This window comes from Xyrauchen texanus, chromosome 42 (genome assembly GCF_025860055.1).
Source record: "Xyrauchen texanus isolate HMW12.3.18 chromosome 42, RBS_HiC_50CHRs, whole genome shotgun sequence".
Lineage (NCBI taxonomy): Eukaryota > Metazoa > Chordata > Actinopteri > Cypriniformes > Catostomidae > Xyrauchen > Xyrauchen texanus.
Window position 1 is genome coordinate 22,651,294 of NC_068317.1, and position 12,437 is coordinate 22,663,730.

General features: G+C 38.1%; 1 protein-coding gene across 2 annotated transcripts; it reads left to right on the top strand.

The window, feature by feature from the left end:
- Nucleotides 1–386: 386 nt before the first annotated feature.
- On the top strand, nucleotides 387–10,820 carry LOC127635328 (YTH domain-containing family protein 3-like). 2 transcript variants are annotated; one of them, XM_052115273.1, is made up of 5 exons: nucleotides 387–718; nucleotides 1,266–1,290; nucleotides 1,830–1,909; nucleotides 2,183–3,826; nucleotides 9,332–10,820. In XM_052115273.1, the coding sequence occupies exons 1-5, from the start codon at nucleotides 695–697 to the stop codon at nucleotides 9,353–9,355; spliced, it is 1,797 nt and encodes a 598-aa protein (XP_051971233.1). In that variant the 5' UTR covers nucleotides 387–694; the 3' UTR covers nucleotides 9,356–10,820. The 2 variants fall into 2 exon arrangements, with proteins under 2 accessions (XP_051971233.1, XP_051971231.1); XM_052115271.1 differs by lacking the exon at nucleotides 9,332–10,820 and having other exon boundaries at nucleotides 2,183–6,872.
- The last annotated feature ends 1,617 nt before the right edge of the window (nucleotides 10,821–12,437 follow it).

The window sequence follows — 12,437 nt, forward strand, 5'->3', positions numbered from 1 at the left end:
AGACATGATTAAATGCGTTATTTTTAACGCATTATTATTATTAGTAATTAGTATTAGTAATAATAATAATAATAATATAAAATAATCGCACTGATTTTAGGCTACTAGTTAAATAGAAAGACCTAATAAAAACATTAAATAAACATTAATAACAGAAATGTGCAATCAGAAAGAAAGACAATGTCATAATACCTTAGAAATGTATCATTCTTGCTAATATGTCTCAACTAAAAATGTTTATAGGATTTGCTGAAAAACAACATGCATGTTCAACAGCATAGTTATTATTACTTGAAAAATAGATGTACCGACTGATAAATCAGGCGCGTGCCTCTTCTCTACGTCAGTTGCGGAAGGTCAGCGCTCAAACGGAAGTTAGAGTCAGAGCCCATCCGCCATTGTGGAGCAGAGCAGGAGTAATATTCTCTCAGACGTTACACAGTGTGTGAATGTTTTCGACTACTTTACACACACATCACTCCGCCGCCAACCTCTCCAGCCGATTCACATTCGCTGTCTCTACCGCCCGAGAGGACTGTTGCCGACCGTTTAAGACCGGGCGAGGAGATCAACGCCTGTGAAATACACTGTGATTACAGGGCCAGTCCCGGAGACAGGAAAAATAACGTGAACCTGCAGCGGTGGCAGGAGAGACCGTGGAAAGTCAATAGCGATCAGCTCGGTCTCCTGGAGGATGTCTGCGACAACTGTCGATCAGGTACACAAGGCGGACCCTTGTCCGTGTAAATAACACATTCATATGATGGTGCATGGAGAGACCGTGGCTGTGTTTAGAAACCTCGTGAGCGTCCTACCTGGACAGTTTTTGGGTATCATAGGAGCGAATCGAACGTTCAAAAACGAACAAATGTAATTTCGAACGAACGTTCCAAAAATGCTGTCCAGGTAGGCAGCTCATTAGGAATTGAGACGCAGCCAATATGGCCCATATTAATGTCGATTTAACACAAGTTAATAGAGTCTTGGATATTTGATAGCGGGAGCTTATGGCTGTTCCTGCTGAGCCGAATCATTGGTCATGCATCTCTGATGATGTCATGCGTCGAGTCCAGTAATCATGTACAGGATGTATAATTTATATAATATTTATAATAATTACAGTAGTCTTATATACTAGTCAGCAGTGACATTTGTCTTTCACAGATTCTGTTCTATTTATATTAAACTGCTGATGCTTGTTACCTCAAGTTCATATTGTTATTTTTCTCTTTGCCACTGCTTACTCACTGTGATCACAACATCAGAGACCTAAAGGACAAGGAAACAAAGGTATGTAATGGAAAGACTAATTTTCCTTAAAGTTGACTGACCCGAGAATGCTCAATGCTGTACTTCACAGCACCTTTTATAAATGACTGATAAAGCCTTTTATTTTTGAAGATAGAATAAGGACTTCATATCTCATTTAAACAGTTGATCTTTTTTTTTTTTTTTGACATCACTCATGTGGCTTTTTAAAAGGTCATTTCTGGGAATCATATTATTTTATACAGTAGACCAGTCTTAATGTTAATTTACTGTTGAGTTATTAACAGCGCAATTGGAAAATGTTTGGTCAGCTTTATTGTTTATATTTAATATTTTGTAGAAACTTAAATCATGGTGGATAATCTAATCTGCATAGAAGTGTTTTACTTTTTATAGTTGCTTAGACACATTCATTCTCAACTGTAGCTTACTTCTGCTGTCTCATTACTTTTTAATTGACATCATGGTGGATTGAAACTTAACCACTGAGCTGCAACACATACAACACTGAGAGTAAAATATATCTCTTAACTCTTTATCTTTTTTCTAATTTTATTTAGTGCAAAACGGTTCGATGCATCAGAAGGATGCTGTAAACGATGATGACTTTGACAATTACCTGAGCAGCCAGACAAATCAGGTAAGTTTCTCTCATCAGACATACTACGTCATTACTCAAAATATATTATTAGTGTAATTTTTGTCCTTCCGTTTCAGTGTAATCCTTTTTACTACTTGACCACTTTTTATATTTGCATGAGAATTGTTTAGGGCCCGGAGTCTGTTCGTGTACATTTGACAGATGACATTTTACTATTCACACTTTTTCATCTGTTTTTGTCTACAAAAACATCTTTAGTAGGTATTCAGTCATTACATACTTTACTGACTTATCTTTAATTACCACCTACAGAGTAATAGCTACCCACCAATGTCTGATCCCTACATGCCCAGCTATTATGCTCCTTCTATTGGATTCCCTTACTCCCTGGGAGAGGCTGCTTGGTCCACTGCAGGAGACCCCCCAATGCCCTACCTGACCACCTATGGACAGATGAGCAATGGTGAACATCACTTCATTCCAGACGGAGTCTTTAGCCAGCCTGGCGCTTTAGGCAACACACCCCCTTTTCTCAGCCAACATGGATTTAACTTCTTCCCTGGAAATGCAGACTTTTCCACCTGGGGCACCAGTGGTTCTCAGGGACAGTCTACACAGAGCTCTGCTTACAGCAGCAGCTATGGCTATCCCCCCAGCTCATTGGGTCGGGCCATAGCTGATGGACAGGCGGGATTTGGCAGTGACACTCAACTTAGTAAAGTTCCAGGACTCAGTAGTATTGATCAGGGTATGGCCGGGCTAAAGCTTGGTTCTGAAATGTCGGCTGTTACGAAAACGGTGGGGTCACCTTTAGGAGGAACAGGGGGGATGAGTAGCATGGCTACTAACAGCATGTCACCTGTCAGCTCCTCTGCACCCAAACCCACCTCATGGGCAGCAATTGCAAGGATACCTGCAAAACCCCAGCCTAAATTGAAGACGAAACCCAACATGGGTTTGGGAAGCGGTGCAACAATCCCTCCTCCACCAATAAAGCATAACATGAACATTGGAACCTGGGATGACAAAGACTCCATCTCCAAACCCCCTCTTGCTCAGCAAATGCTGCCCCCTCAGCCCTTGTTGCAGCAGCAACTCTTACCTCAACCCCAACCCATGCTGCAGAACCCAATGCCTCCTCAACACCAGCAGCTACAGCTACAATCACCCCAGCCCCCTCAGCAGCTGCCCCCAGGTCCAACCCACCCTCACCATCCCTCACAACCTGGTCCTCCCCAGCCACTGCACCCACTCCAGCAGCAGAACCTGCCACCCCAAAACCGTTGGGTGCCCCCTCGGAACAGAGGAACCACCTTCAACCAAAACAGTGGAGTGGAGAACTTTGGCCTTGGGACGGGAGTCCCCATGAGCTCATCGCCTTCTTCTGGTGAGGTACACCCTGTGCTGGAGAAGCTCAAGGCTCTCAACAATTACAACCCCAAAGACTTCGATTGGAACTTGAAAAACGGACGAGTCTTTATCATCAAGAGCTACTCTGAGGACGACATCCACCGCTCCATTAAGTACTCTATTTGGTGCAGCACAGAGCATGGAAATAAGCGCCTGGATGGTGCTTTCCGTTCGCTTGGTGCCAAAGGTCCACTATACCTACTCTTCAGCGTCAATGGGAGTGGACACTTCTGCGGCGTGGCCGAAATGAAGTCAACTGTGGACTATAATGCCTACGCTGGTGTCTGGTCCCAGGATAAGTGGAAGGGCAAATTTGAGGTGAAATGGATCTTTGTTAAGGATGTGCCCAATAACCAGCTGAGGCACATTCGTTTAGAAAACAATGATAACAAGCCTGTCACCAACTCCAGGGACACTCAGGAAGTGCCCCTAGAGAAAGCAAAGCAAGTGCTTAAAATTATTGCGACTTTCAAGCATACCACCTCAATCTTTGATGATTTTGCACATTATGAAAAGCGTCAGGAGGAAGAGGAAGCCATGCGAAGGGTAAGTGCAGCTTTCTGCCACTCTTCACAATAGCAGAAAGCAGGCACTGCATCTTTAGATCACACTGATACTATCTTTTAAACATTGTTGCATTCAGCATGTCCATTCATTTCAAATATATGTTTTTTAATAGCTTACTTCCAAGCCAGAAGTGTACTTGGTCTCAGTTTGTCAGACAAAAAAAGAAAGAAAATTAGTGACCATTAAGAATTCAGTTTTTGAACTGATCTGTTAATTCAGTAAAAGTTTTGCTGGTGTATATGTTTTCCATTTGTGAGTAATTACGCAAAGAAAAATAACATGACTTGTGCATAACACATTTCCCCTATATTTCATTGAACCAATCTGTAAAATTTTCAGCAGATAGATATGAAACAAGTAGTTTATTTTAAAAGGAAGAAGTCTCTGCCATCTATTGACAAAAGACTGGCCTCAATCAGTGATGCCAGTCACTGCCTCTGCTCAAACAGCCGGCAGATGTCCCATTAATATATTGGACTTGCAACATTTCCTGCCCACCCAACACAAATAATTGATGTCTGTGCCAGTTACCTCGTCATCAGCTTCTTTTCATCTTTGTCTGTGAGTTATGATTGCGCATGCAACATTTTAGGTCACTATTCACGATTATTTTAGTTTATCAGGTCAGCTTTAGAAGAAAAGCTGTGAAGCTAGCATTTAAATAAAGCCATTAAGTATCTTGTCTTGATAGAACTTAAAATTGTTTGAAACAGGTGTAGGTATGATTTGCAGCTTTGCTTTTGTGTTTGTCGGATTAGAATGAAATGAAACCATGTGATTTTTTTAAAAATATATATTGGCACTAAATATTAACACTAACACTCACCTCACTGACTTGACTTGTCCTGACGTGACTACTGTATGTAGCACAGCAACTCATCCACAGAGCATCCTCACTAATCCTTTTATGTTTGAAAATTTTGTTTTCAGTTTTCTAACATCATTATTTTCCAAAGTATGAGGGACCAGAGAGCGTTTTCGAAAGTATCTATTTCAGTGGAGGAAAATGCTGTTCCAGTGTAGATGAGAGACATAAACATAGCAAAATCAATGACAACGTTTACATGTACTTAAGAAAGCGGGTTATACCGGGGTTTTTGCAGAAAGCGGCGATCTGAAACGTCATGTAAACGTGAACGCCGATTTCCTTAAGCTGTTTAAGAGAAAGTGATTTAACACATCTTGGTTTCTCCCGGAGAAAGCTGCTTATGTGGCCATATAAACACATATGTTTTGTGCTTTCAGGTTCTTTCAGAGTGCGCATGCGCGTGGAACATGCTGAATAAAAATGTTATAGGATGGAGCCCAACAGCAAGTCAACAAAACATTTCTGGGAGTACAGTGGGAAAAGGACATACACTATAAACTATACCCATTTAGAAATACCACTGTAAAATATTGATAGTCCCTCACGTTTGTGTATTTTCACTGTTATATTGAGGGAATACCAGAGTTTTATGTAAAAGGAAACTGCAATTCCGCTGCAGGTTGCGATAGAAAGGTAAGGAAACAAACACAAACAACTCGGGAATATATGGAAATAAAGCAAAGCAACAGAGAATAAAATAGTGAAGTCTTCCTCCGATACCATGTTTGTTATTTATACAAGCGTCACAGGGTAATTACATTGCTCTGGAGAAAGCTGCTTACTGACCGAGCTACATGTATACGGGAGTAAATAGTACATCGCTTATACAGTGCATGTAAACAAGAACACTGCTTTCACGGAATATGCTGCTTTCTCGCAATAACCCACTTTCTGGTGTCCATGTAAACGTACTGATTGAGTTGTCAAATGAAAACGCATTAGTGTGGATGCACACCACATCCACACTGATCCATTTTCATTTCAGATCTCTGTTTTCAGTTTCCTAGCTTCATTGTTTTCCAAAGTATGCGGTAATGAAGGGCGTTTTCTAAATGCTTAATTTTCTGTGGAGGAATAAGCCGCTCCAGTGTGGATGAGGTGTTAACATAGAAAAGTCAATACAATTCTAATTAATCGAATAGTGTGGAGGTGGCCTAAAATATACTTGTATCCAACTGCTTTTTGGGTAATTATTGCTTGCACAATATACTGTATATGCTCCTTACTTAAGCCACAATGGGATGGATGTTCCCAGGCTCTTTTTTTTTTCCCTTTATTTTTCTTAAACCTTGCAATCAAAATGGCTTTGACCTTATTCATTGCAACTTGTTGAACAAATTTGAGCTTTCTATTTACTCTTGACTGTTTAGCTTTTGAGCAAACCTCAAAATTAAGTTATTCTCAGAACCTTTTTCCATTTATTTTGTTATCTTGCCAATCATGTGTAGTTTGCCAAGGCCATAATGAAATAAACTATTTAGATTGAAAAGACTTGTAAGTCTTGTGGTTTAATTTGTGAAATCTTCTTGCTTGCTTGTTGAATGTTGTTTTATGCTTGTTTCTAATGAATACATCTGAACCTAAGGTGCACTGCTGTGAAGTGTAAAGCAGATTGTGTAGACTATGTATAGAGATGAAATGTTTTTGACTTGTATACAGTACATACAAGATATTATGTTTTTAAATTTGATTTTTTAATAAGCCTGGTACTTTAAATCTAGAAATGTGTGTGACACATGTTTGTTTCTTTTTTTATTTAATCAGAAATGTCAAATTCATTCAAGACCAATGGCAGATGAACTAATGAGTGATAATCTATGTGTGAAACTGCATCACTGATATTTTGACATCCGCTCCACACACTAACTGTTCATTTTGTTTCCCTGAAACAATGTAGTCTGCTCTATAAACTCAATAATTTAATCAGTAGCACTATTTAAGTTTAATTAAGTTTATTATAGCCTTGTAGTGGCATATGTTTTAATTTTGCTTAGTGTCTAGGGCAGACGTATTGGGTCTAGCTAAAGCAAATATGGCTCCTGATGTACCTAGCATTCCTCAAATTCCTGTTCACAAACAAAACAAAGGTAGGCATATAGGTATTTTCTTTAAAAATAAGAGCTTTTTATGGGAGCTTTAAATGCAACAAGTTTGTGCACTAAAACATGCGAGTTGTTTCTCGGCTTAATGGAATTATATGATTAAAATAACGGTGATAATTAAATTCACTGGCCACTAAAATATTGGTCCAGTTGTAGTGACCAGTACATTATGCTGACACTTATTGCATGGATGCTGCATCATGCAAAGGCAAGTTTTCAGTTATCAGTGCCATTGTAGATATACTTCATTCACAGGCGTATTTGTCAGTCTTTATCAATTTATCCTTCGTGGTATGGCTTTGTTTTTACTTATTTGTCAAAAGTACTATTAATTTTTTTGGTGTGAAACTTTTTAAGTGGAAAAAAAAAACTTGGTATTCCTGATAAGGGTTCATTTTAATTCTACATGTCAGAGATATCTAATCAGTCACAGTGTTTGAAAACCACTAGCTATCTCAGCAGTTCAAATACTCACTTTCACTGTTACATACATGACAATTGCAAGCAGTTGTTGGACCTGAAACCTTGCTTGGTTAGAAACATTCTTAACACCGTAACTGGCTCTGACCCACAACATACAGAGCTGGCCTTGTCCCTCATGTGCAAAGAGATTAATTGTATTGCACTGTTGCCCAGAATGAACTCGCAGTGAAATTGTAAACAGTAGGTTGACTTTTCTTAAGCTCAAATCGATCTGTGCTTACCAAAATGTGTAACACTGCCCCCTGTGGCCCAAATGGTAAGTGTTATTGGGCGTATGGGTGTAAGTGTAAGCTCCATTTTCTGGATGAAATGTCCACAGAGGGGCACCAAAAGCGAGTTGTGAACGGAATTGTTTTCAGTTGTACAGGGTGTAATACAGTGAAGAGGAATGTATATCTTATAAAATGTACTTGTAAAAAAGCAACCTCCTAATGGTGATCGTCACGTGATCGTGATTACTTCCTAGTTTCAACACGGGATCTGAACCTGGGACTCCCACGCTGCTGATGACACAACATGCTTCCGGTCATGCCACAGGGGAAGGTAAACATGCTGGAGGCGATGCAAAAATATCTGATAGAGATAACGGTTGTCTGCGAGTCGGTCATATAGTTACCGATCCTATAGGATACCGGAACTGTTGGAATCCACATGCCATCTTCCTGTGCGCTGTTGCTTTTGCCAGTGAGAGGATCCTTGCTGCAGACTAGTGCAATGATGTGGTGGATTTAATCCTCTGCGTAGTGAATTTTGGTGACATGGTGAATGCTTTGGGTTTTATACGTTACACTGAGTAGTATATTATTTTGTGTTAAAGTATTACAATGACATATTAGTTTAGTACAGCTTAGCTTTTTCATAACCATGGATTTCGTTAATTACTTGACATAGTTTGTACTCTTCACCAACATAAAACTATATAAATTAAGCAAGATATTCACACTACTCACTATAAAGTGCTTAACATTTACTTAAGTTGAAGTCATTTATTTTTTTTATTGCTAATGTTGGTGCCAGATGGGCTGGTTTGAGTATTTCTGTAACTGCTGATCTCCTGGGATTTTCACACACAACAGTCTCTAAAATTTACTCCGAATGGTGCCAAAAACATCCAGTGAGCAGCAGTTCTGTGTATGGAAACGCCTTGTTGATGAAAGAGGTCAACAGAGAATTTTCAAACTGGTTTGAACTTATAAAGTCTACGGCAACTTAGATAACCGCTCTGTGTCAATTGTAGTGAGAAGAAAAGCATCTCAGAATACTATTCTGAGATACGGGTTGATGCTGTATTGGCAGCACGAGGGGGACCTACACAATATTAGGCATGTGGTTTTAATGTTGTGACTGATATAAAGGCCATATCTGTGTGTGTGTGAGATATATACACACACATATATTAATGACAGTTAAGTATGAGACAGTAATGATACAAACAGTTAAATGTGAATACACATGCGCATTAAAACATCCACTGTCACTAAAATCCACAACAGAGTATTTAATCCATAATGTCATCGCTCTACAGTCTGCAGCACGGGGTATTTGTTGCCAGTTGCCTTTTTCACCTTAATGTGGATGCATCACAAGAAGAACAGATTAGAGAGCATTTGTAAAAAATAATGATCATAAAGTCACTTAAATAGTTTCTTCAGAAAATGTAATTGAAATCTCGAAAGAGCTTGTCAGACAGCAAGATCTGGTAAATCAAGTGATTTCAGTGCAAAATTGCAATTCATGCAGTCTGTATAAACATGGTTTGGCAAGTATTAATCTTCAAGTTTTTGTTTTTTTTAATCCCCAAATCTACTAATGTAATGTTAGCTAAGGGCAATGCACAATGTTAACCGAGACTAAATTAATTTCCTGAGTAACTCGTATGGAAAGCACAAGTGATTTTACAGACATGCATGTTTCAAAAACTGTTTGGTTTGGCTATGTTAAAGACAAAGACATTCTTAATGGCCTAATGTTCATTTTTTGTGTATTTAATCATCTAATTTAATTTTTCTCCCTCTCTTTCTCTCATTACAGGAGCAAAATAGAAATAAACAGTAGGTTTACAGAGAGTTCCCTGATAGAACGTCAACACTAATGATGTAGAACCTTAATTATTGCATAACCTCAGAGGAAAAACAGGGTTCTGACACAATTTCTGCTGAAGACCATGTATGAACACATCACAACAGTGGACTTTTCTGTGTCAGCTTCTGATGGATCTGCCCTTAAGTTAAAATATTGCACGAAACGGAAAGAAAATCACTCACATTAACTATCTTCAAGCACTTTCAGCCCTTCTAAAAGCTTCTACCAGTACCCTTAACTATCACTGAACATCTGTTTGGTATTTAACCGATTGACCAGTGTAGTTATTTCTGAGGATTTCAGATGTATTTGTAGGATTATTGTTTTGTCTGTTATTTTTGTTTGTTTTTGTAAATCCTTCAAATTTAGGCACTCTATAAATTTGAGCACACTCAGAGTATATGAGAACATATTTCACGGAAAGAAACATATGTACTTAAATCCACGTGAAGCTGTAAAAAAACTTGCATCCTACATGACTGACCCCATGTCAGTATATTCATGTTTGTTATGGTTGACTGACTCCACAGTAGGTCATTCACCTATCTGTATCAGCATTTGTGTACCAAAAAATACTTATAAAGCTTGGTGGAGAATGACACCAGCCAATGCACCTTTGTAAACTTGTATTAGTGCATTTGTCTTATGAGAAACCTGTTCAGGAATGCCATAAGTTCTCTGAAAGGCCATGTTCCTCAGATGAAGCCTGATGTTCAGGAGAACCTCTGTAACGCATCTACTGCTTAGGATTCAACCGAGCAGACGCTCACAACCATAGGTGACTCACTAGATAAAATGAACATTATCCATGTTTAGCAATTCTACGTTTTGAGTTTTTACATTCAGAAGGTGCCGTTTACCCCTTGATTCAACAGAGGTGAAACATTATTCATATTGTCCAAATTTGTATTGCATGATAACTTTCAGTTTTGCCATTTGCAACTGTATACAGAACATTATTCTGAGGCCATGCAAATGAAACAATCTATTTAGGTCTTGATTATGTTGATTGAATGATTAAGTAATGGTGTTGCTATGACCTGATGTTACAGTCCAAAAGGTCTTTGTTGGGGTTCAGTGGTACACCCTTCCATCAGATGATCCTCAAATATCTGTGTGTAAAGCAAAAGTAATTGCAGTGTCTGCTAGTTCCTGTTTGTTCACTGCAAGCTGCCTTCATCACAGACCACGCAAGACTGCTCTTGCTAAAATAAGATCTGGGTTGAACCGGACCCAGATATGGTACTGGCACCGCCTGGGTCGAAATTAGTGGGACGATGGCACTGCTGCAAAAAGAGACGCCTTCTGCCCTTCCTCTGTGTGCTTTGATTAAAGGCCATGTTTGTATGGGTTACTGTAAATCAGTGCTTCTTTATGATACCGATGCTTATTAAGGTATGATGTGATTAATCTGATTTGAAAAATAAATATAGATTTATGGAAATAGATTCTGAAAGTTGTCTTGCTTTTAGCAGTGTTAGTTTTATGCATCCCACGAGATCGCTACCAGATCTAATCTCGACTGTAATTCATATGTATTTACACATTGCATGTAAGAACGGTTCAAAACTTGCTCTGGCATTTAATACATAGACATTAAATAGAAGCTTTGATCAGCCAAATAACAATGGAGACTTTATCAGCGTGCCCTTGATGGACTTCAAAGACATTGTCATTATTCTTACTGTTCATACAAAAACCCTTTTGCTAAACAATGGCCAACAACATCTACACCGTTTTCTTACATAAAACAGGACTTGTATTACACATATACAACTATTATCAGTATTATGTTCATGCAGTTTAGTCAGAGGGGAATTAAAGGAATTTCCCGGGTTCAAGACAAATGAGGCTCAATCGACAGCATTTGTGACAAAATGTTGAGTACCAGAGTTTAAGAAAAAAAAAACATTTGTTTTTTTATGACGTACCCCCTCGTTTCTTAAAAAAGAAGCCGCAAAAATCGAGGTTACAGTGAAGCACTTACAATTTTGTGATGACACCGTTCAAACAATGCAGGACGGTTGCTGTTTTTAATAGAAAGTCCTTTAGATGGCGCTATTGCACAATACATTCTAAGTCTAGGGCACTTATCTATATATCTATAGAGAGAGAGAGAGAGAGAGAGAGAGAGAGAGAGAGAGAGAGAGAGAGAGAGAGAGAGAGATCAGTGGTCTAGGGTATAAATCTTTACATTATTTTTTCTTTTAAAAAACATTTTTATTTAATATTTTATTCACACTATGAAGAGAGGGAACATTGAGAAGATATGACATAGATTTAATATTTATTTGTATGTGTATGTGTGTATATATATATTATATATATATATATATATATATATATATATATATATATATTCATACATTTTTATAATTAAAGCCACATTGTGTTATGTGAAAAAGTTCTATTAAATGTGAGTAATCTTTAAATAATCTAAATTAAGACCAAATTTGATGTAGGCCTATTTAAGTTATTTAATTCATAATATGTACATTTAGTTAAAGATTTCTCAGTTCAGTTTGTTGGAGATTTGTCACTAGAAATATGTAAAACTAAATAAGACATATATTTAAATTAATGATAAATTTAACCACTTTTCAATTATACAATCAAGAGGAGGAAAAATGTAAAGGTAATAGGACATAGATTTAATATTTTATTTCTATCTGTTTGTATTTTGTTTTTCTAAAACATAACCATATTTGCTATTATTTTATCCTGATAATATCTTCACTTTAAATACATGCAAGGCTGATCAACGTCGTTTTTCCTCTTAGATATGCCTTGCATGCCTGTATGTTACAAAAGAGTACACCAGTAGAAAGAAAATTACATTAACAAGTACTTCTGTTCAATTAACTGCGAAAGAGTCATAATCATAGTGACAAGGTGGTGAATTAAGAAGGGATTGGGAGAGAGAGGGAGAGAGAGAGAGAGAGAAGCTACAAGAACAAGGTGACAAGGTCTTCTTGTTATGTCAGCTGGGAGGAAAAGACAGCTCTCGCCCAGAAACTCCATCTTTAATCAGGCAATTACAGCAAGAACATGGCAC

What these genes read in the sequence shown, in the direction of transcription:
- LOC127635328 (XM_052115271.1), top strand. Translation starts at nt 695, where the DNA reads ATGTCTGCGACAACTGTCGATCAG. An exon ending in CTGCGACAACTGTCGATCAG is followed by an intron (nt 719 to 1,265) that starts GTACACAAGGCG and finishes TCACAACATCAG; the next exon opens with AGACCTAAAGGACAAGGAAA. An exon ending in TAAAGGACAAGGAAACAAAG is followed by an intron (nt 1,291 to 1,829) that starts GTATGTAATGGA and finishes AATTTTATTTAG; the next exon opens with TGCAAAACGGTTCGATGCAT.